Raw genomic sequence first — 22,917 nt, 5'->3', positions numbered from 1 at the left:
TCCATTGCATAATGTTGCAATGCATAATTAAAAGAGTGAAGAGTTAGATAGATGTTTTGTCTATCTTGTAAGCAACAAAAACAACATAGGTACTTGCTCTAGTTAGGTATTCACTGCATCGAGAATTAATGAAGCTAGTATGTTGTTCAACCAACCAACCAACCAACACTGCTTGATTTATATACCTCTCTTATTAAATGTATTTTATGTACGTATGAATTATGTATTCACATTAATTTAGACAAGAAATATTATGTATACAAATGGCTTTTCTTATAAATCATGATTTGAAATTTAACATAGTATATATTCCTAGCCAGGTAATTATAAATGCAAACAAATACCTGTAATTACAAATATTTTCTTTTGTTATTTTATAAATATTTCTTTACAGAATAAAATATTCTGAAGAGATTGCTGTTTATATAGTGCTCTAAATGTATAGTAGTTATATACCATATAGTCTGTTTAGAAGATAGTTTTATCTCCTGATTTGACCAAACAAGAAAACAACCTAAACATAAGGAGAAAAAGAGTTTAGTACTTGAAACAAGATAATCGCATCAATGTGAAAATGGTGACTAATTGTTACTTGAAAAAGGACTACAACGAAAAACAATAAAGCTAAAATATCAATGATTAGACAATTCAATACAAATTGTTTTGGACAATGCATAGATGTTTTGTCTCTCCTAAAATGTGAACATGGACCACACACAAGATTACCATCAGGGTATGCTGTTGTTAATCATAATTAATTCTCGTCACAATAATTACCACGGGCTTAAAATAACTAGATAATGATGAATTTTACTGATATCAATTTGGAAAAGCAAAATAACATTAACTAAAAAGTCAAAGTCTTCTTATGGGGAGAGCTGTTTCTTTCGCAGAAACCTAGGTTATGTAACTTGCGATTACTCCATTCTCACTTGCCTACGTAGACCCAATAAATTTCTCATTATTCAGTTAATGACAGGATTTAGGATATCTCTATCCCCATTCCATCTTAGAAAATTGGATAAAATGAATGCCTCCATTTTGTTAATTGATACTTCTTCATAAAATAGAGTCTAGATATTTAAAAAAAAATTCCAATACGGACACATACATCAAATAAATACAAAACAAATTAAACGTTGTATACAATCGTAATAAACTCATAAATCATGTATTTATGTAAAATATAAATTATGAAAATATCCACTTAGTAATTTTATAAAGAGTAAATCTACATTTTATTAAAGATTGAAACTAACGGTCACAAATTACAAGTTTATAAATATACAATGTTATAGTATTTCGATTGATTGTAATTTGTAAGATAAAAGTTGATTTGTATTTTTTCAAGATAAAAGTGAACTTGCCAATCGATTCTATCGTACATTAGATTTTTTGTTTTGTAGGTTTTGTTGTACCAAATTTTAACATTACGTTTAGTGCAAAAAGTTTTTATTGAATCAATCTATCATAGTGTTACAAAAAAAAAAAAAAAAGAATCAATCTATCATAAATAAAGAGTAGTAATTTAGCTACACATTATGTCACATCGAATTAGCTATGGATAAGCAACATTTTGCAGCAAATTTGGAACTGATAATCTAGTGGCCAGTGGTATCGAACTACTCACTGAATTTCTGATACCAATGTTTTGCTTATCAACGGTTTTGGCCCGATAAGTGATAACTTATATGTTTATTTGTTAATCTCGTTACTACACAATCAAAATGGAACAAAGTAGGTGATTGGATGTTTTATATGTACAATAAATAACTATATCTTGAATCATCAGACTAAACGTCGCGAACAAAAGTATTTCATGACATAAGATAGGAATGCCTTGAGTATACAATAATTGTAATTAATAATTGAGACCACATAGAATAACATGCTTTGTTTAGAAATAAATGTATAAAAGAAAGTGTGACAACACATGGGATGTACCCAACAGCACAAGGGACAGCTTCACCAGTCTGATTTATGCCACTGTCCCGCTCTTGTCCTCTCTCTCTCTCTCTCTGCCCCACCACTCCTTTGGTAATATTACTTTAGAGATAACTTAGTGTTTAGGACCTAATCTCATCTTGGCCCGAAACCAACATTTGTTAATACCAATAACATGCGTAAAGCATTCATTCTACCGGAAGTCAAACTAGAATCACAATATAACCAACTCATGCGCTTGATCACTACTAGTGTACACACCAGTGGTGACAAATAAAGTCGTGTTCAATCAAAAGAATGCAGCGATCTTGATCGCCATTACCATGAGAAAATCTTGATATATATAGTAATGGTACATCTCTATCTAAAGAAACTTCAACTGCTGAAATTTATTGGTCATATGTTTGTATGCGTGCATGCATCTCTGCTGAATGCCTATGACATGTCCAGATTTGCTCTATACTCGTCGAGCGTTTATTCTCCTCGCAGTTATACAGTATACACAAACACATGTAAGTACGTAACATTCACATAACATTTACACATCTCTATATATATACTCCATTTGTTTAGCAACAGAGGACTAGGCGCCACGTTAGGGCATGTCGGCACTTGTGAGATTCTGCTCCAGTTACTTGTGGAAGTGAACTATGTCGGAGGAAAAAGTTGACGAGATTTCCAATTTGCCACTTACTCCCTCCGTTTTTTAATATAAGTCGTTTTAGAGAAATTTTTTTGTTCCAAATTATATGTCGTTTTCGGTTTTCTATGTAAAATTTATTAATAATTAATATCGTATGACTAATGGTAATATATCTTCTATTTTTCTATTGGTTAAATTGTGGTTAGATAAATAATTAATGATGTTTTTGTTTAGAAAATATAAAAAATTAATAGTTTTCTTAATCTACGTGCATAGCTGTAAAACGACTTATATTAAAAAACGGAAGGAGTATTTATTAACGGTCACAAAAGCATCAAACATACAGTTTTTTCGCAGTGCTTTTGAGAGAAACGACGCCGTATAGATAGTCTTGTTGCACGAATAGTTTTCAAACGTGACGTTAGACGCGTGCGGGTCACTGAAACTTGTGCCAAGTCAGACCTTTGTGGGTATAGTCTTACGTGGTCTATCTCTGCAACAATTCAGAAGCAAAAACAAATGTTTTTTTTTCTTTTCATATATAAATGGTCTATAAATAATGTAACAATCATAAAGGCGAGCGAGAGAGACTTAACGCGTGAGTTCCGTCGACCGGCGCGTGGTGGCTCGTTCAGCACCGCCGCCGGTCACAACCTCGGTATTTCTTCCTCTGTGTGTGGTTCTAGTTTGGTTTGTGACTGTGACTCAATTTTGAGAGATGTGCTTCGATCAAATCAATGAAACCCTAGATCTGTTGTAGATTTTTGATAAAAGCTCCGGATCTGATGATTCACGGTGTGGTTTAGCCACAAGGCTTTTGTTTAGAAATCTGTGCTTGGATTTGGTGAATTTTGTTGTGTTGCATATCTCTGGATTTCTTGTGTGGCTCTCTCCTTTTCAGTTTTAATCTAAGTGGGTGGAGTTTGTCGTGGATTCCTCTGATCCGTCTTTATGCCGTTCGTGGCCTGTGCTCTTGGTGCTCCGGATTAGGTGGGCTTGGCTCCTAGTTGCTGGTTCAGATCTTGTGGAGATTTGATTTTGGTGTGGCTTCATTACTTGGCGTTTCTCAGTCTTGTACGACTCATCTGTTTCCGGAGGTTGATTGAATCTGAAGGTTCTCCCTTACCGGTTTGTGAAGCTTGTGTTACTTGGTTCTTGAGGTGTATCCTCGTTGTACTAGGAGGGAGTGGTTTTACGGTGGTTTGGCCAGGGGCATTCCCGTTTAACAATTTTCATAGACTCTCTATCATTTAGATTTCTCTGTTTTGTTGAGTGTGCTATCAGTGGTCCATGAGTCTTGTTACTCAGCTTAAAATGTTGGTCTGTAAGTGCCCTGGTTTGTTATTGTTTGGGCTTCTGTTGTCCTTTATGGGTTCTAGGTTCCGGAGACATTGTGTTGTCTGTCGGATTAGCTAACCACGGCATATCTTAGTCCGTTGGTCATGTATGTTTCATCGTTTGATAATATAATCACTTGAAGGGAAAAAAAAAAAATAATGTAACAATTAAATTGAGGACTTCTATAATGATATTAGGTTAAAATAGGCCTGTGATAGATACTGTAATGTCAATAATGTGTCTGGCCAGACTAATTTAATACGGTTCAGACCACATTGGCACATTAGCCTATCGGCCCTCACGTTGGGTCCAAATCCAAATCTTCTTTTTTCCTTTTTATTCGTTTTCTTCCTTTCACGCACAATGCAAATTCAAAATCATATAGAAGTTAGGGTTAGGAGTACAGTATTTTGTTTTTGATTACAAGGATTTTGTAGTTAATCAAGAATTTTGGTAAAAGAAATCACATCACCTAAAGTTTTAACCTCATTCTCTTCTTTATTTATGTTTTGCTTTTTCTCTGACTTCGAGGCTTTAGCTATATGACTGATATTTTCGAATTAACATTTTTGGTACTGGTCCACTGTAGAGCCCACTTAATTCTTCCATCATGAAGGAAACTATCCATCATAAGTCAAAACTAACATTTGTCTGCGAATCTCAATAAGTATTCTTGTTTTATCAAATGCATTTGGACTTTTGTTATATCCGAAGATCTGAAGATATAATTATAAATTATTTGGACTTTTGTTATATCTAAAAATCTGAAGAAATTATATTGATAACTAGATTTAAATGTGAATGCGGAACTTTTGGTATTCTTGTAAGAGCTTGTTCAAATAAAGACGTATTTTGAATATTTAATTAAAAATACCAAATTCAAGAAGACAGCCTTAACAGAAGAAGGAAGGTCGGATGTCTCTAGACGAGGCAGTGATGATTCTGAGAACAAAACCGATTTTGTAATGAACTTTGAAGATGAGACTGATAGTTAACCAGTTTTGTGTTTCTTTCCGGTTCAGTTTAAAGACTGTTTTCGAAAATTTAGATGATTTTTTTTTTGATTAATGAAAATTTAGATGATTAAAACTAAAACTGTTAAATTTGTTAAAAACTAGATTCAACCAAATGCTTGAAAATGTTTTCACAAGTAGTGTCTTTGGTTTTTTTTCCTCTTTGTTGTTTAAAATAAAAACAACCACTTGTCTAACACATTATTTCGTGAAAAGAGTTGGACAAAAACAAAATCCTACAAATGAATTTGAAAGATTCTCATCATGTTATGACGATGCTTGGTGTATATATAGAGACTTGTTATGTTTATCCTCACTTGTTTCTGGTGATGACTCTATGTGTCAAGAAGAAACCAAGAGGGTAAATGATTCATGACATGAAGACAAGATATAAAATATAAAATGAAAGTGTGGTTTTTACAGTTGAACGAAACTGTTTTCGCAAGCTTTGGAACCTGAATAGCAGTAGCCAGAGATACAAAAAGAAGATTATATGAAATTTCTTCAAAGCATCAATATTTGCTTTTGATACTTCTATATGAAGACAATAGTTACAATGAAAATGCCACTTTACCTCAGTAACAAATTGACCTCATTATATTATTGATCTATTTTTTTAATAAATAAACAAATTGTTAGGTACGACATGAAAACAAAGGGATTGAAAATCTAGCAACGTTAACAAATTACATCATCAACATCACATTGTTTTCTTTTCCAACAAAGAGTTTTTTTCCATGTTTAAATCATGTGAATACATTTTTCTTAAATTATTATGTTTACCATTGTTTAATTATTTACTCGATAATATAAATTTATGAAGCGAAAAGTTTAATTTTTTAAAAAAATTCTAAATTTGTGAAATGTTACAATATCTTTGAATATGATAATAAAATAATATTTTACTAATATTTATATATATAGTTATGATTTTAATAATGAAATAATAATCTGAATATATATATATATATATATATATATATATATATATATATACAAATACATGTGAATGTTTGAAATAATATATTCAATGAAGAAAATATATTGTAAACTTATTATGTTTTAAAAATTGATAGACACATATATTATAATATATACCAATTTAGAATTGAAAACAAAAAGTTATACAAAAATAAATGAGAACAAAAATCCGCGCGATTGCGAGGATCGAGATCTAATCTATCATTAAAAACATGCAAACTACATTATGAAAATCCTAAACCGTGCTCCATCTTCACGGTGCCTCAGTTTTATATTCTTCTCTAGACTAAACGCAAAATACTTCTGAAACTCCTTTGAATTCTCCAGTTTACCTTTGATCCCACACATGAAGTTATCTAGTTTTTATTTAAAGTAGTTCTCTATGCTGAATGTGGATTAAGCCGGACATCTAAGAATAATTCCAGTCGCCTTTAATCTTGAAAACCCAAGAATCTGACAGGAACAAATACATCGCAATGTAATGTCTTAATCACTACTATATAGATGTTACCTAGTTTAGTAACACTAACTGTAAAGTAATGGCCTAATCTAATCATCAGTCCTTTCCTCTTGGCTCACGTAACATTAAAGGATACAAGGACTGAAATTTCACCTGAGCTTGGGATGAGAGTTTACTTTAATTAAACAAGCAGGCAAGAATTCTTTTTTTTTTTTAACATCTGCTTTCATTACTTTCAGCCATAGAAATTAAAATTCATTCACGATTATCTCCATGATCTCATTTATTACCAACTCTAACGACAAACGCATATAAAAGCAAAGTAAAAATAATAAACAAAAAATGACACAAAAAGGCTGACTAGACTTGCCGTATTACGACAAATTAAATGAAATTAAACTTAGACTAAACTTTGTCGTTTGATATCTCTGTTGAACCGTTGAATGAAATCTTCGACTCGTCGGTTCAACTCCTCGTTCGACATCTTCGCGAATTCTTCAGATTCTTCTCTTACATTCTCCCACTTCTCCTCCGCCTCCTCATGAGCCTTCTTCTGGCCCTTGTGAACAACCATCCATTTCGAGCTATCGTCAGACTTGCTTCGAACGTAACTCTTAGGCCTAGGTTTGATCTCTCGACGATGACGTTCTGAGCTTGCTTTATCAGATTTGCTTCTTCCGTAGGGTTTAGGGTTCACTAGCTTTCTTGCTTTGCAAGTTTCTCCATTACTAATGTTGTGCTCAGTCGTTGGCTCGTGTTTTTGGATAAGTTTGCTTCTCGGAATGTTCTCGCTTACGACTTGTAATGTTTTCTCAGGAACTTCCTCGTCCTTGTGATGCAAGTAACGTGGTATATCTTTCGCTCTGACTTCTTCTTCTTGTGTCTTACTTTTCTTGATTTCTTCCGCCAAACCCATCTCATAGCCCGAGTTTTCCGGTTTATAGTTTTCTATCGTGTTGCTTCTCGTCGCGGCCGTGTATTCTCCGTAGAAGTCGTGGTTCTCTCTCTCAGCGAATGCACCGTAATCTGCCGCTATGATGAGAACAAGTGCGTTGGAAACAAAGAACAAGATCTTTGTGTTGTTGAAGATCAATGAAGGAGAGACGTCAAGAACGTAGAAGATCAAAATGTAGGTGAATATCGATAAGAGGATCGGGAGAAACGAAGAGTATATGTTGTATTGTTTCTTAACCTTTGTAGGCTCGAAACTAGGGTTTTCAATAGTGTACGAGGGTATTTCTGTCATTTTGAGTTAGAGCTCGTGATGAGTTGTGCATTGGAGTTTGAGGATGTAGAGTGTAGTGCGTTTGATGTTCAAAGTTCACGGTCATAGCTCTTTATATATTGTGGATCTGTGATCATGAATCTGAATTATTGAGCTCAACATGAATTTTCTATTGTACCCTTGACACCTACTGAATATTGCTTGTGGATCCTGCCACGATTAGCCACTTTGTCGTGTTATGGTGATTTAACTTTGAATTACGTGGAAATAATGCCCAATCATCTTCTGCATGTATTATTCAATAGTTTATCATTTGTTTACTTGAAAATGTACGAAACTGCATTACATTTTTATATGTGTATGAAGATAGGTACAAAATTTAAAATCTTGTCGGCATTGGGTGATGATATAAGCAAATCGGGAAAGCAATTTAGGTCAAGGTGAAGAGGTTTGGTACTGAATAAACGTCGACACGTCTCCATGTGCCAACAACACAAATCCGTATAAGTTTTATTTTATTTATGCATTACATTAGGTACCTTTGAGATGTACAATATAAGAAAAATGTTCCACGTTTTGACAGCACAACAAAGTAACATAAAACAACGTATATACGATAGCTTTTCCTCCACGTATCTATAGAAAGTGAAATTTTTGGTTGCTTCACCTAATGATTCAAAATTTACAACTATATATACAATAACGTTTGAAGATTTAATCAACACGAGTTATCTGAGTTAATTCATTTCTTAAATTAGCTGAGTGAAAGAAACTCTAATAAGTTTTTTTTATACATAGTTCTTTCGAGGCAATCATTTTCCACGCATGAATTATCTCGACAGATCACTCTCCTTTAGTCAACAGATAACTTAGAGCACCCCCATTAGTGAATTTATGGGGGGTTCACACACATTCCCAAAAAAAAAAATATTAAAATAAGGAATAGTGATGAACCTGTCTCTCTCCACCCCTTCCTAGTGAACCTGGTTCATCACTGTAGCGCGGACTCCACGGCACGTGGCAGCCCGCGACTGGTCCGAAAAAATAATTTTTTTTTTTTTTTTTTTAAAACAAAAATCAACCCCAAAAAGAAAATAATAAAAAAATGTTTTGTGAATCCCTTTCATGGGGTTCACTAATGGGGATGCTACATTGAAACAGAAAATTTAGACAGCTGTGTAATATTCAATACATATTCATGTAATCACATCGACTATGTATATCATCTTGTTGGTTAAGCTACAACGTGGCAATAGTGTGAAGTTTATGTGAGCACACACGTTGGCGGCTGATCATGATTTCATCAAATGTTAGATCTTCTGACTCATCTTAAATTGTGGCGATTATTCTTGCACGTTTATTACGATTTCTCCATTTTAAAAATCTTGTTATTTTTGTTCTTCCAGCTCTTTTGCCTTCATTACTGGCAAAACAAGCTCATCGATTATCATATATATATATATATATATATATATACTCCACGTATGTAGTAACATATATGCAAATATTTAATTGGACTCCCCAGAACCCATATATAATAAAAGATTTGAACACACTGAGGGATGAAGACCTATATTTGAAGTGCCCCAAACACAATCATAATTTGTAGTCCTTAACTTAAATCAAATGAAGGGTAAGAGTCAAGCTAAAATCCCATAAGCAAAATGGTATTCGTCCCAATCGTTCTCTCACCAATTGTGTAAAATGAATATTACAAACTCTATTTGATCAAAAAAAAAATATTACAAACTCTATAAGACTTTTCAAATAAGCCTCAAATATTCAAAATAAAAAAACGGCTCACTCATTGAAAAGGGCACTCTTATTAATTATAATTCTTGAGATATTTGAAGAGTGGAAGATAAATATTGTCCAATCTAGTAATCAAATAACCATTGAAATTACTAGCAGTATCATGAAGGACCATGCATCAGTTTCAATCATATATCGCATAGGATTTCCCTCATGGCTCAAAGATCTAGTGAACACCCAAACTAGTTTGAGCTGAAGCAAGCTTCTTATCGCCTGCTTTTTTAAAACATTTCTTCCTGATCGTTAATGTGCTTTCTCCAGTGGGCTTTGTTCCTAATCTGTTTTGGACTTCGTAGTTGAGTCTTTGGTTTGGGCTACCTATTGGTACTTCCCTATGTAAATGTGGATATTGATTCTAGAAATCAGTCAAATGCTACTTTTATTTAGTCATAGACGAGTTTTGAGAAAATACAAATACGGGAATATGTTTTGTTTCATTCCTATTTTGCTATCTTGTATTTTTTTCAAGTTTAGTTCGTAAATTTTCTTAACTTATTGGTCGTTATACTATATTTCCTTGGTTTTAAATGAGTCATGAACTTTCAATATATTCAAAACATTTCGATGTTTCCTAGTTTTATGTGGTTTAAATTTTACATAATAATTCTCTACATAGTACACAATTAAGTTATGGAAAACTGAAACTTCAAAACTCTTAAACTAACCAAGGGTCTTTATAATCCGTCAAGAACACAAGAAAGACAATCCATATAAACCAAAAAACTGTGCTAACTTAATGTCTAAAATGAGAACAGAAATCAAATAAACAAAGTTATCGAGAACGGTGGTATGGACATGAAGCTTGGATCCGAACATTCCGTTTCTGAAGAAAACTACGAAGAGATCTCTTCATGGAGACCTTTTGATTATGGTTCAAATTGTATGGAATTATCGAAGGCTCAGAGCGGTTTGAACTTTTCAATGATAATGATCTCTCTTCCATATCTTTACTCGCGAGTGATAGTATAGCTTTTGCCTGTATAGATTAATAATAATTGTTAATGAACTCATATTTAATGGATAGTATAGCTTTTACTCGCTAGTGATAGTTTGGATGGATGGATATAAATGTAGTTTCAAAAAATGGATATAAATGTATCATGTATGTATACAGTACCTGGAGATGGGTAAGATCTGAAGAAACACATATGTGCCCGTTGTAGAAAATGGTTAATATCTGTGATTCTTTCTTTGGTTGTGGAGTTACTGAGCTTCTTGAATCATAAGGAGGAAGAAGGCGAAGTTCCAAATCGCAGTTGCTTTGCATCTCCATAACTTAATTTGTGAGTAAAGGCTTCTGAAGTTTTTGATGATGATGCTGATGGTGTTTGAGCTAGTTGACTGATTTATATATACATGAATGTGTGCGTGTATCACGTGGTGTGTATGTGTCGCGGTCGATGAGAAAGAAGAATCATGAAAATCCGACACAGAAGCTGGAAACATAACGGCGAGTTTTGGACAGAACACAGCTTCACATCTCTTTTTCTCTCTCACGGAATACGCACGTGTAAAATGTTTTCTATGCGTTTTATTCTAATTTATTTTCGTTTATTCTTTTTAGAGGCAATATTCTCCTTTTGGTTAAAGCTAATTACGGCAAATCTTCTTGTAATCTTGTTTGCTGAGATCCGGTTAATTTTCAATTTTTTTGTAAGTTAAATTTGTTTTATAAAATAAATTATCATAAAGTTATAGTGGGGATTGCTTACAGAAGAATATAAGATACATATTGGATTCCTTCCTTGAACAAGGGTCCTAACCCTTTTAGAATAGTTTGCATTTCATTTCCTGTTAGTATTTTAATCACCGGTTTCATGTTATACATATGTTTATGATAATAATTATATAAGATATGTTTTTAATTTATTGTATTTCAATACTAAAACTTTATTTTTTATATACAAATGTCATGATCTCATCCGGATGGAGTGGGTTTTCATCAAACTATGTAATAATAGTTTTAGTGGTGTAAAATGAACACTAAATGTGTGTGTACCGTAAAATATTAAATAAATATTTCTATAAATAAATATTCAGGTACCGTAAATATTAAATAAAAAATTTCTATAATTTTTTTTAACAATTTAGAAACCTCCAAACCATGATTTCTTCTGTTTTTGGATCCTTTGTCAGGTAATCCATATAGCTAGTTTGGTAACTGGAAGTCGACTGTACTGTCATGATACGCTAATTCAAGTATTTAGAGCCAATTTGTCTTGATCATTTGACCTTGCATATACGAATATGTTAGAGATATATGCAAACTAAGATACGTACGTAATCATACGCCAATATAAAATAACTAATTCACACGAATTAGTTTTACATGTTTGGTCGCTATCCATTATGCACTATGGCATCATTTAACTAAATCATTTTCATCACATGATTAATTATTACAATACTAAATTGTATAAGCACGTCATTCGGCCCATCGTATTTGGATGTGCCCACGTACCGACGAAGAAAGTCTAAACAATGTGGGAAACGCCAATTAGCGATGATTAATTTTCAAAAGAAAATCATAATTACAATATCAAGCTATTAAACCGACTGATGAGCTAACTTGGTCGAATTAAATTTGAAATTGATCACCAATGCTTTAATAATGGCCAAGCCCTGTGAACTTATCACGATCCTGACGTATTCACGGATGAGGTACTAATGAATCACAAGTAGATACTAAGTAAAACACACACAAAAAACATTTCCTGATAAACTAATAAACATTTCCTTATAAGCTATGCAAATAATGCAATGCAGGCTGCAAAGACGCTGGTAAACAAATGGTGTGATCCAGAGGTAATCATAGACATTAGGCCATTGAAGCCTTAATTTGATCTCTACACAATCACGTATTTTAGTCTAATGGCTCGATTAATAAATTATCAATGATTTTATAATGGAAAACCAGAGTTCAATCCTAAAAATATTAATAACTGCATAAATTAATATAAAATAACTTATAGAAAATTGAAGTAAAACCATCAATTTTCATAAAATGATCAAACAATTAAAATAGTGCCTATAGAATGTTATGCATAATAAATCATATATAAAACTGTTAGTTATACAGTCGGTTAGTATAATATTATTTTTAATAAAATAATAAAATTAATCATGAAAAATAAAATAAAAACCCCTAAATCATATAATACAAAACATTTTATTTTAATCAAATCACTTGCTCCTTGGACTTATTCATACTTGCTGCCGACGAAAAAGAATATACTCAAAAGAGAGGGGGGGCATAACTGTCATTTGCTCCATCTACTCATTTCCTGAATAGAAGGGAGAGTCAATCATATGGCGATACAGTCCCAAGTTTTGTGAGCTTGAACCCATCGGAGAGAGATCGAGAGAGATCAAATGGCGGCGATAACAACCGCAGTGATAGCACTAGCCGGAATCATACTTGGATGGATAACGATAGAGATGGCTTGCAAGCCTTGTCTTGAGAAAGGCCGTGAAGCCATCGACAGATCTCTCAACCCCGATTACGATCCCGACGACGAAGACGTCGTCGATGCTTCCTCCGCCCCTCGCGCTCCTCTCCTCACCAATCGTCCTCCGGATATCCCCGATCCCTCCGCCGCTGATCCCTCCACCGCGTTAAAGTCAGTCTGATCGGTTCGGTTCGGTCCTTGATTCTTTTTTGTTTTGTTTGGTCTGTATTTATCTGAGTTGCTGTGTAAACCAAACCTCTCTCGTCTTCAATAAACTATCTCGTGTCTTCTAAAATGTTTGTCACTCAGTTGATTTTGTGCTCTTTCTATTGAATATTAGTGTTTTTTTTTCTCTTAATTATAGCACCAAATAAAACACTAAAATATCCTGAAAAACAGAACTCTTTAGCATTGATTGAACTCGTTACTTACATCAAACCATGGACATTGTAAATGAGATCATATCAATTTACAAATTTGAAATTTTAAGTTTCAGATAGTTGTTGTTGTGGTAGTAGCCCGAGTTGAGAGGTTCTGAATCAAATCGATGGATGGGATGATTCATTGATTTGAGATAATTACAATTCTCAATTGGTTTGACCGTCGCAGAAGAAACTGGACGATGGAATTAATAATTAACATCCTAAGCTGAAAAGACTTAATGGGCTTTAAATACACAATGGGCCTTTAATGAGTTTGACAATCTCCTGCCCATATGATTTATTCCCCCTTTCGCTGATTCTAGAGGGACAAGTACTACAAACTAAAACGCTCTGAGATGAATGTGTTCGTGCAAAATGTTGAGCGGTTTAGATCGGAGAACCGGGTACAAGTGGAGAACCTGAGACGCCATGTCAAGGAGGTAGAATAAGTACATATGAACATCTTTGAATTTGAATCACAAACCAATGATGTTTAATTATTTTTATCAATCTATGTGGTTTGTTTCTCAGCTTAGCTCAACGTTCGATCAAGTTCATGAGAAGAACAATTATCTGAGGAACACGAGTTAAAAGGTGCAAAAGCAGATGTGAACACGTTTGAGGTAACCATGTGGATTATATGTTATGATGATGAATGATCCCACCTTACATTTTACTTGTTATATTTCTGACTTTTAAGTAATGATAAGGTCTGTAATTTGATATATACAAAAATGAGAGTCACTAAAACCTTTGCCAAGAATCAAACAATAACATCTAGGCATTTCTCCTTACGCAAAAATTCCCCACCAATCACAACATCAGCAGATCAACTTTGTCCATGTTGTTACGGATATGAGAAGATAATGTGAAAAACAAAGTAAACAAACACAAATTTGAAATTACAAAATGATCAATGTGCTTAATGATTTATAGAGTCAGTATAAAATATTCAATTTAACATACCAAATCCATGGACTCAAAAATAATTTACTCACTAATCACTATGAGAAATTAACTTTAAACCCATACAAAATTCAAGTTCAAATATGATTAGTTAGTGATAATAATTCAATTCAAGAGAAACTTCGTTTATTCTTAGTCCCTAAAGTAAATATTTTCTTGTTGGCTCCAAAGCCAATGCTTGATCTGGTTGGTATCAGGCACGGTCTTGAGTGGTGGGAAAAGAAAAAGAAGTTTATCGCAGATGGTTCGCAGTACGTTAATTATCACTATATATTCTTCCGTATAAAATATACTGGTATTCTTTGTTAAAATATATCACATGCATGTACAAGTTTTGGTTTGGACCATGCGTTAACTTTTCGTTTAATTTAGTTTGGGGTGACGTTATAGGTGTTCGATATGCCTGGTCGACTATGAGAATGGAGATAAAATAACCACTTTGACACCTTGTAATCATATCTACCACAAAGACTGCAGTTCAGAGTGGTTGAAGAAAAGCACGCTATGAGCTTAAGTTCAGTCTAAAATTTGATTTATAAGCACAACAAACTTATAAGCATATGCTACGACAGAAATGAAAGTGACATTCAAAAGATTTCACATCAAAAAATCTAATCCAATAATACATTCTTGTTTGTGCAGGTATGTTGTGTGTGCAAACGCCAGGTCCATTGTTAAATAGTTTTTTCTTTGTAACTTGGCCTTCATATAGATAAACAGTAATTTTGACCAAAAATAATAAAAATAAAAATAAAAAGTAATTTATTACTAAATAAAAATATGAAACTGGTTTGATTTTTTGTTGTTTCTTTTTATCGTAAATGTGTTCACTTAGAATTGTCATCATGATGTGAATACGCGATAAAATAATCCTATTAAGAACTAGCAAGCAACAACGTTATATAATGTTAAGGAAAAAAAACAACGCTATATAAATATTGTTTTTAGTATGTTTTTTTTAGCAATTGAAATTTTGTTTTTTTTTTTTTTTAAATAAAACATGTTGTAACTTGACATGTGTGCACAAGAGTTCTAAAAAGTATCTGAAGGGATTTTTTTGAGGATCGTATAGCTTCGTCTCTTTTACATTTTTGCTTTTCTTAATTCTATAATCTCATTGAACTTTTTTTGTAGCTAGATTTTATTATTAAGCTTTATAAACAAAAAAATATAAACAATGAAAACTAGCAAAATAAATTTAGAAAATAGATATACAGTAAAAAATTTAGACTGAACTTATGCTCATACCAAAAGAACCAAAACTTCGATCATATCAAGATAACACAGCGAAGAGACCAAATGAACCAAATGGATGTGAAAACAATAACGTACATTCTAGATATGCTATTATCTCAATTCCCTGATGACAGCGTGTTCGTCTTACGATAAATGGACTTGGGGTTTCCACCCACAAACTCGTGTTTTGTTACCCCAAAAAGATGCCAAATCAGGCCTGTATATATGGCCTCGATAAAAGAAACAAAGATAGCTTTCAAGATATAAGATTTTTAAAAAATCATACAACACAATCTAAGAAAATCAGAAAAGACCAATTAAAAGGTCATTCAGAAAACAATAACCACTAGTTTCAGTAACTGTACAAGATGAAGACGAAGAGGAGATAAAAACTAGTTTTGATGGAATTTCAAATTTATTGATTAATCAAAAGGGAGCCATTTACAAAAGAATTGGGAGCTAAAAAGCTGAAAATGTAGTTTTTTTCTTCAAATAAAATTTAGTCTTTTTTTTTTTTTTTTGAAACAAAAATTTAGAGTCTATAACAGTATAACTAAAGAAAAACTCGTATACTACTATGTGGACATCGCTTCTTAGCCAAACACGTCAAATCATCTCCTCAAAAGGCCATTGAAATTGTGGTCTGCCTTGTACCCGATGGAAAAATTATGTTCTTGATAACTAGTTATTATATATTTTATGAATGAACCAAAACAAAAGAATAAAAATACTAAGAGATGATGACTACAATAATTGGTAAACTCATTTATTTTATATTTTGCCCTTCTTGGTACAAACTTATAAACTAAAAGAAATGATTGAGTTTCTAAAATATCAACAACAAAAACTCATACTTTTTTCAGAAAAAAAAAACTAGGATATAAAAGTATCTCAAACATTAAATATAGAAGATGGAAGTTATTTCTCAAAGAGACCAAGCCTATAGTCACCAAGCTTAGTCTTGTAACCAGATGACTTGTATTGAGACCAAGTAAGCTCTTTATAAAGATAATCCTCTTGCTTGGGGACAAGGCATGCCAATGGTGCAATCTTCTCCGTCAACGGTGGACCTGCGAAGTAGATCATCGATAATCTTGACCTCTTTGTATTTGTGAGCACTCTGTGTTTCACACTCTTGAATCTTCCGTTAGTCATCACCTGCAATAGTTAATATATAAACACCAACAAAAATCATTAGAAATGATCATTTCTTTGCGAAATGATATGGTGTTGATTGGTTTGAAGTGTTGAGGAGAAAAGTTTACAAAAAAAACAAAGGAAAATGAGATACCCACAATGATTCATATCATATTATGTGTCACGTGAGGTATGGTCTACTAGTCTTGGTAGATTTTTTTTCATACATCAATCTAACTCCAAACGAGATAGTTTACATGAATTTTCATTTAATATATAGGAATATCTTTTTGTATATGCAAAAAAAATTGTCAACGGGAGAATCACAACACAAATTATCCAATCATAAATTTACACATGATCAATTTTAATTTTAATTACTTTTTCAAATATTCCTTTTAACAACTTTTTAAAAAGAAAGTAAAACCCTAAGCCTGAAAATAGTGAATTTTCTTGGTTTTTGAAGTGTTACCCAAATATTCCAGTTCAGAATTTTTCTTAACGACTTTTCAAAACAATTGTATATTTGATATATAAAAATCAGTTTTTTTTAAACTGATCAGTTTATATTTTCATACCAAAAAGATGAGTTTATATATTATAAGATTCGTATAAATTTGGATATATATTTTAGACTTTTTGAACTCTCAATATGCGATATCCTCCAATTATTAAAATTTAAATAAATTAAATTGAAAAGAGAGAATATTTCGCATCAAAACAATAAAAGGTTGCAACAGAAAAAATACCTGAAGAGTATCTCCGACAAAAACAAAGAAAGAAGAGTGATCAGGTGGAACAGGGACCCAAGTCCCATCTTTCAAACAGATTTGTAAGCCCTCAGTGTCGTTTGATCTGAGCACTGATATTAACTGTGGATCAGTGTGCTCACCGAACCCAATCTCTTCCTTGGCCTGAGTCTCTTCCTTCTCCTTGTAATAGTTCATCCTAAAACACGAATCACTCTCCTTCACCTTCACCAATCTGCTCACCTTCTCCTTTGGCTCTATCCCAAGCGCTTCTTCTACCATTTCAAGAACCTTGCTCGACATTCCCTTCATCTCTTCCATGTACTCTTCCACCGCCTCTCTGTGTATTAAAGAACATGGAAACACCCAAATTTTAAAGAACTATTGGAAATAGTTCGAATGATCCTCAAATTGTTAAAACAAAAAAAAATTATTAAAATTACGTAAAAATGGTTACGGTCCGGTCCGGTCATGCATGGACGACAGAAACAGAGAGCTCTGTCTTGGGTTAATCAGTTTAGGTTTTACCTGAAAATGGCAGGGGTTTTCCGGAAAACGGCGGTGGTTTTGGTAGACGACAGATGACTATTAGCATTGAGGAGAATATACTCAACGCATCCCACGTCACCTTGGAGTCCGATTCGCTTACTACCGTATCCAAACGGGTCGGCTGGACCGGCTTTATCTTTGAGAGACTGAGACAAAGCAAAGAACTTGGTGGCTTCGAGCCTGTTTGTTTCTCCATTTGGATGGATCATCTGGATGAAGATGAGAGTTTTGTTTGTTTAGGCACTAAAAGTGCAATTCATTCAAATGGATCATCCGGATGACTTTTGGAAATTTAGGCTTAATTTTAAAGTCCATTCAGCTGAACCAATTTGGATCATTTGAATGGAGATGGTTCATTCAAAATGGTATAAAGTCTATTATGCCCCTAATGTAATTCACAAATTACAAACCTAAAAATAAAATCATTTTTGTCACAAACGAAAACTGACAAAACTGACAAACACTTTTTCCCGTGCTAAAAACTATTTTTTTACGCCAAAACCCCAAAACGTATTTTCCCGCTAAAATTGCACAAAAATATTTTTCCGTCAAAATTGCAAAAACGTGTTTTCCCGCAAAAATTGAAAAACATGTTTTCATGCACAAATCACAAAAAAAAAATGTTTTCACGCCAACACCCCAAAATACATTTTTCCGCCAAAACACAAAAAAACATGTTTTACCGCCAAAGTCGCAAAACGTGTTTTCCCGCCAAAATTGCAAAAACGTACTTTCCCGCCAAAATTGCAAAAACGTACTTTTCCGCCAAAACAAAAAAAAACATGTTTTCCCGCCAAAACCAAAAAATGTGTTTTCTCGCCAAAACCGAAAATTTGTATTTTCCCGCCAAAACCGAAAAATCTTGTTTTCCCGCGAAACCGTAAAAATGTGTTCCCACCAAAAACGTGTTTTCCCGACAAAATCGCAAAAACACGCTTTCCGCCAAAATCGCAAAAACGTGTTTTCCCGAACGCGTTTTCTCGCCAAAACCGCAAAAATGTGCTTTCCCGCTAAAACTGCGTTTTCCCGCCAAAACCGCAAAACCGCATTTTCCCGCCAAAACATCAAAAGCATGTTTTCCCGCCAAAAACATGTTTTCCTGCCAAAACCGCAAAAACGCGTTTTCCCGCCAAAACTGCAAAAACGCATTTTCCCGCCAAAACCGTAAAAATGCGTTTTTTCGCCAAAATCGCAAAAACGTGGTTCCCTCCAAAACCACAAAAACGTGTTTTCTCGCCAAAAACGTGTTTCCCGACAAAACCGCAAAAAACCTGTTTTCTCGCCAAAACCGAAAATTTGTATTTCCCCGCCAAAACCGAAAAATCTCGTTTTCCCGCCAAAACCGAAAAATCTTGTTTTCCGCTAAAACCGAAAAATCTTGTTTTCCCGCTTAAACCGCAAAAAAGAAAACTCGTTAATTTTGAAATAATTCTAATGTAAATATATAAATTAAATAATTAAATGTAATATAGTTAAAATTAATGTCAAACATATGATTAAATCAACATAAGGGTATTTTGGTAATTTGTTTGCTAAACTCATTTGAATGGTAATGAAAATAAAGAAACAAACATAAGATCCATTTAGATGATTCATCTAGATGAGCTATGTGGATGGACAAACAAACAATCACAAAAATCTGAATGGATCATTTGAATAGATCATACAAATGAATCATTTGAATGGAAATGACAAATGGTGAAACAAACGGCCCCTTCTTCCTCCAACTGGGTTAAAAGATCGGGTCTAACACCATGGTTGACGACTTTGAAGAAGCCTAACTCCTCGCAAGCCTTAACGATTTGGGTTTTGGAAGTTGGGTCGGCTAAGTCTACAACTGGGATTAAAACCGAACTCGTTTTGCCTTTTGGGACTGGCTGTAACACAACAACCATGGTTTGTTTCTTTGGAGTCTTTTACGTAAACTTATCTAAGGAATGAAAGATTGTTGAAGTGAAAGACTTTGAAGGAGAAGGAACTTGGTGAAAAGGTTATTTGCTTAGCTTTGATTTATAGTTGCTTGTGTGTAGCGACGATGATTTTACTATATTTTATTCCTAAAATGTCGTTTTTGTTTTTATTATGCATTTTAAATTATTTTTTGGTGGATTTTATTCTAAATACAATCTGCATATCTTGGTTAAGGGGGTGAGTTCAATGTCAATATATAATATTTGAGAAAACTTAAAATGATTTGATTTTTAAATAATTTTAGACGATTTTATGTGAATATGAAAATTATGGTGATGTTAATTAAAAGTATAAAAAACAATCAATTCCATCCAAAACAATGAGACTAAATTTTGATATTTTCAATTTAGAAATTGCAACCATCCATCATCACAATGGATCTTCAATTTTTTGGAAGCTTGAAAATTTTGTTTACTGCTCTTATAATCACTCCATGACATTTCCATGTGTTTTTCAACTTCACTCATACGATATTAAGAATCACTTACCGATAGGTCACTATTCCCGTTCAGTTCTATAGTTTTTTCTGAATGTGATCAAAAAGTTAAATTCACTTTGATGACATATGTAACTAAATTTCTTTTAAACTTTTCTATATATTATAAACCGGAATGTTACAAAAAATTTACCAAAAAAACATCTTCAAATCACCGCAAATTTGTTCAAAACCAATATTTAAAAATATTTCCAATAATAGTGAATGATAAGTTACATTTTAAATAAGTTCAATAAAAGTTGGTTAATATTCATGTATGAATAATAACAGATTTTTCATTTTAATACTAATTAGTTCAAATGTCACTTTGAATACATCTCCTAATTTCATTTTTAGTTAACAAAAGCAGTGGAAATACTAAATTCTGGCTACAGTGAATGCTGACTATGATATTAATGTATTTTCATGAGAAATTAAAAATCAAATTAATAAACCCTATATAACTATCAGATACGTTTATTTTAGTTTCTTAATAAAATTATTTTTTTTATCAATTTTATTATATGGGCGTGTTTGTATAAACATGTGTTACTTTGAATTATTTAACCACAAACTGTAACTCAGAAAATAATAAGGAATTAGTGTAATTAAAATAAATGGAATGAAATATATCAAAAATGAAATAGATTTCATTCCATTCATTCATAACCAAATTTGTTATGAAATGATTCTTTTTTTTTATTTTATCTATTTATTTGTGGAATGGATGAAATGAGTATTCAATTTTATTTATGTCAAATGGTGAACTTTTTTTGAATAAATATAAAAAGTCATTTCACATAATTTCATTCCAAAAATCAACAATTTAACTGTATAACATACATAAAATAAATAAAGATTGATACTAATATACATTAAATTTATTTAAATTCATTTTCAAAGTGAGATTTTGGTTGAAATATTTGTTAAATCGTATAGTAATTAAAATTACTTTAATCAATTCATTTAAAATCGCGTATCTGTAAATAGTGATGATGAGAGATGAACATATGTGAATTGTTGTTTAGCATTTGGCCAATAATCTAGAGACTAGGAATGAATAAATAGATTATGTAGAATTGAGAAGAAAATATGCTAGCAAATCAAATTAGTCTTTTAGCTTGGAAACATTCTAGGAGAGAAATTAAGGACATAAACTAATAACTATTAAAGTAAATTTATATTGACAATTTTTTTAAGTAGTGTATGGCTTAGAGTGGTGAGAAACTGAGAATGTGTTGTCTTAATCCATATTACTTCTTGTCTTATACCCAAATGTGTGTTTAGTGTCCTTTTATTTATTTTATTTGTTATTAGTTGCATATATTTTTGTTGATTTTTTTTCCTCAACGTATTAAATTACAGGTTCGAACAGTGTGTATGATCACTTCAAATTTGACCCCTATTTCTTAACTTTGTTGTCCATTTCAGGTAGTTTGAGTTCTTTTTTTTTTATCCTGCCATCGCCTTTCATTTTAATGAATGTATTCTCTCTAAGCTGAGATTTATAGCATATTCATATTTTAGTTTTAGATTAAAAATGATTGAGAATATTACCTATCTAAAACGTAAAATGTTATTATTACAACACTTTAAATTATTTAATGAGAAAATGAATTCAGGTTTTGTTCCTTTGTTCACATTCAGTTTTGATGATGTTCTACAATTTCTTAAAATATGAATATGAGAGAATGAAGACTGAATGCTGTTGTTGATGTTCTAAGGAAACTTAATTTTGATGATGTTCTACAATTTTTTATGTAATCCGAATTATTTATATGCTTTTACGGTTTTACCATCACATTTTTATATTGTTTAACGCGTTACATGGATGTTTGTTAATAGAGGAAAAACAACATTACGTTTTCTTAGAAAATGTAATTTAAATTTGCCACATGCATGGAGGTGTGGGGCACGTCTAATACATGAGGCTCTTCAGCCTCCAGGCCCTCCAGCAATGCCAACGTACTACTATAAGCTTCTATATGTAGTTGCATGATCTGTCCTTTTCGTTGAAGTCGTTTGTTTAGAGTTGAATGTAACCTAGTCAGGTTTTTTTTTTGATAAACTCTATCGGCTGATCCGGTCAGTTCTGGGAAGAACGCACTTAATGTTACATAGTGGATTAGCCCGAAAGCGTACCACACTGTTTGATCTGAATTTGGATTACCTTCCGACTAATGTCAGGGGGTGGATCAATCATCTATTATTGCCCAACATGTAAACAATTTGGACCGAAGCCCAAATCCAGACTGGCCAATTAGTGATAATTTAGTTTTCAGGAGAAATCGAACCCATGACCCTACCTAGTCAGGTTTGTAGTATCATTTTCTTTTCTTTACAAAAAGGAAAGGTTTAAAAAGAAACCTTTGCACTGATTCCGTATTGTTTTTGAATCTTTGCACTGATTCCGTATTGACATGTGTTGAACACCGAATATTGATACTTCACGTGGCTGTGATTCTGTCCATAGCCTACTTCTTTGCGTCTGCGTACGAGTGCGTGTTTGCTTGTCTTTATATATGGACACTATTTCTGTCGGATACT

The 22,917-nt window shown here is 32.8% G+C and overlaps 4 protein-coding genes across 4 annotated transcripts; 1 reads left to right on the top strand and 3 right to left on the bottom strand.

The window, feature by feature from the left end:
• Positions 1 to 3,441: 3,441 nt before the first annotated feature.
• LOC103865349 lies at positions 3,442 to 8,453 on the bottom strand. Its single transcript, XM_033290418.1, has one exon. The coding sequence runs from the start codon at positions 7,623 to 7,625 to the stop codon at positions 6,780 to 6,782; it is 846 nt and encodes a 281-aa protein (XP_033146309.1). The 5' UTR covers positions 7,626 to 8,453; the 3' UTR covers positions 3,442 to 6,779.
• A 1,244-nt stretch (positions 8,454 to 9,697) lies between these two features.
• Positions 9,698 to 12,381, bottom strand: LOC103865348 (protein TIFY 5B). Its single transcript, XM_009143144.3, has 2 exons — positions 10,534 to 12,381; positions 9,698 to 10,392 (listed from the first exon to the last, which is right to left on the bottom strand). The coding sequence occupies exons 1-2, from the start codon at positions 10,687 to 10,689 to the stop codon at positions 10,189 to 10,191; spliced, it is 360 nt and encodes a 119-aa protein (XP_009141392.1). The 5' UTR covers positions 10,690 to 12,381; the 3' UTR covers positions 9,698 to 10,188.
• A 253-nt stretch (positions 12,382 to 12,634) lies between these two features.
• LOC103865346 lies at positions 12,635 to 13,223 on the top strand. The gene has a single exon (XM_009143143.3). It carries the CDS (start codon positions 12,789 to 12,791, stop codon positions 13,044 to 13,046), a length of 258 nt encoding a protein of 85 aa, XP_009141391.1. The 5' UTR covers positions 12,635 to 12,788; the 3' UTR covers positions 13,047 to 13,223.
• Positions 13,224 to 15,636: 2,413 nt separating this feature from the next.
• LOC103865345 (gibberellin 2-beta-dioxygenase 3) lies at positions 15,637 to 22,276 on the bottom strand. Its single transcript, XM_033290448.1, is given in 4 exon segments — positions 15,637 to 16,647; positions 17,376 to 17,715; positions 17,904 to 18,096; positions 19,630 to 22,276. Coding segments are annotated over 4 exon segments (990 nt in total). The 5' UTR covers positions 19,820 to 22,276; the 3' UTR covers positions 15,637 to 16,380.
• Positions 22,277 to 22,917: the final 641 nt, after the last annotated feature.

This window comes from Brassica rapa, chromosome A04 (assembly GCF_000309985.2).
Source record: "Brassica rapa cultivar Chiifu-401-42 chromosome A04, CAAS_Brap_v3.01, whole genome shotgun sequence".
NCBI classification, from domain to species: domain Eukaryota; kingdom Viridiplantae; phylum Streptophyta; class Magnoliopsida; order Brassicales; family Brassicaceae; genus Brassica; species Brassica rapa.
The sequence above is the reverse complement of the archived record's forward strand: the minus strand, read 5'-3'. Positions and strand labels throughout refer to the sequence as shown.

Excerpts from the sequence above, each read along its gene's own strand:
- LOC103865348 (XM_009143144.3), bottom strand. The coding sequence starts at position 10,689 with ATGGAGATGCAAAGCAACTGCGATTTGGAACTTCGCCTTCTTCCTCCT. Across the intron at positions 10,393-10,533 it reads CAGATCTTACCCATCTCCAG|GCAAAAGCTATACTATCACT; the intron begins GTACTGTATACA and ends TAATCTATACAG.
- LOC103865349 (XM_033290418.1), bottom strand. The coding sequence starts at position 7,625 with ATGACAGAAATACCCTCGTACACTATTGAAAACCCTAGTTTCGAGCCT.
- LOC103865346 (XM_009143143.3), top strand. The coding sequence starts at position 12,789 with ATGGCGGCGATAACAACCGCAGTGATAGCACTAGCCGGAATCATACTT.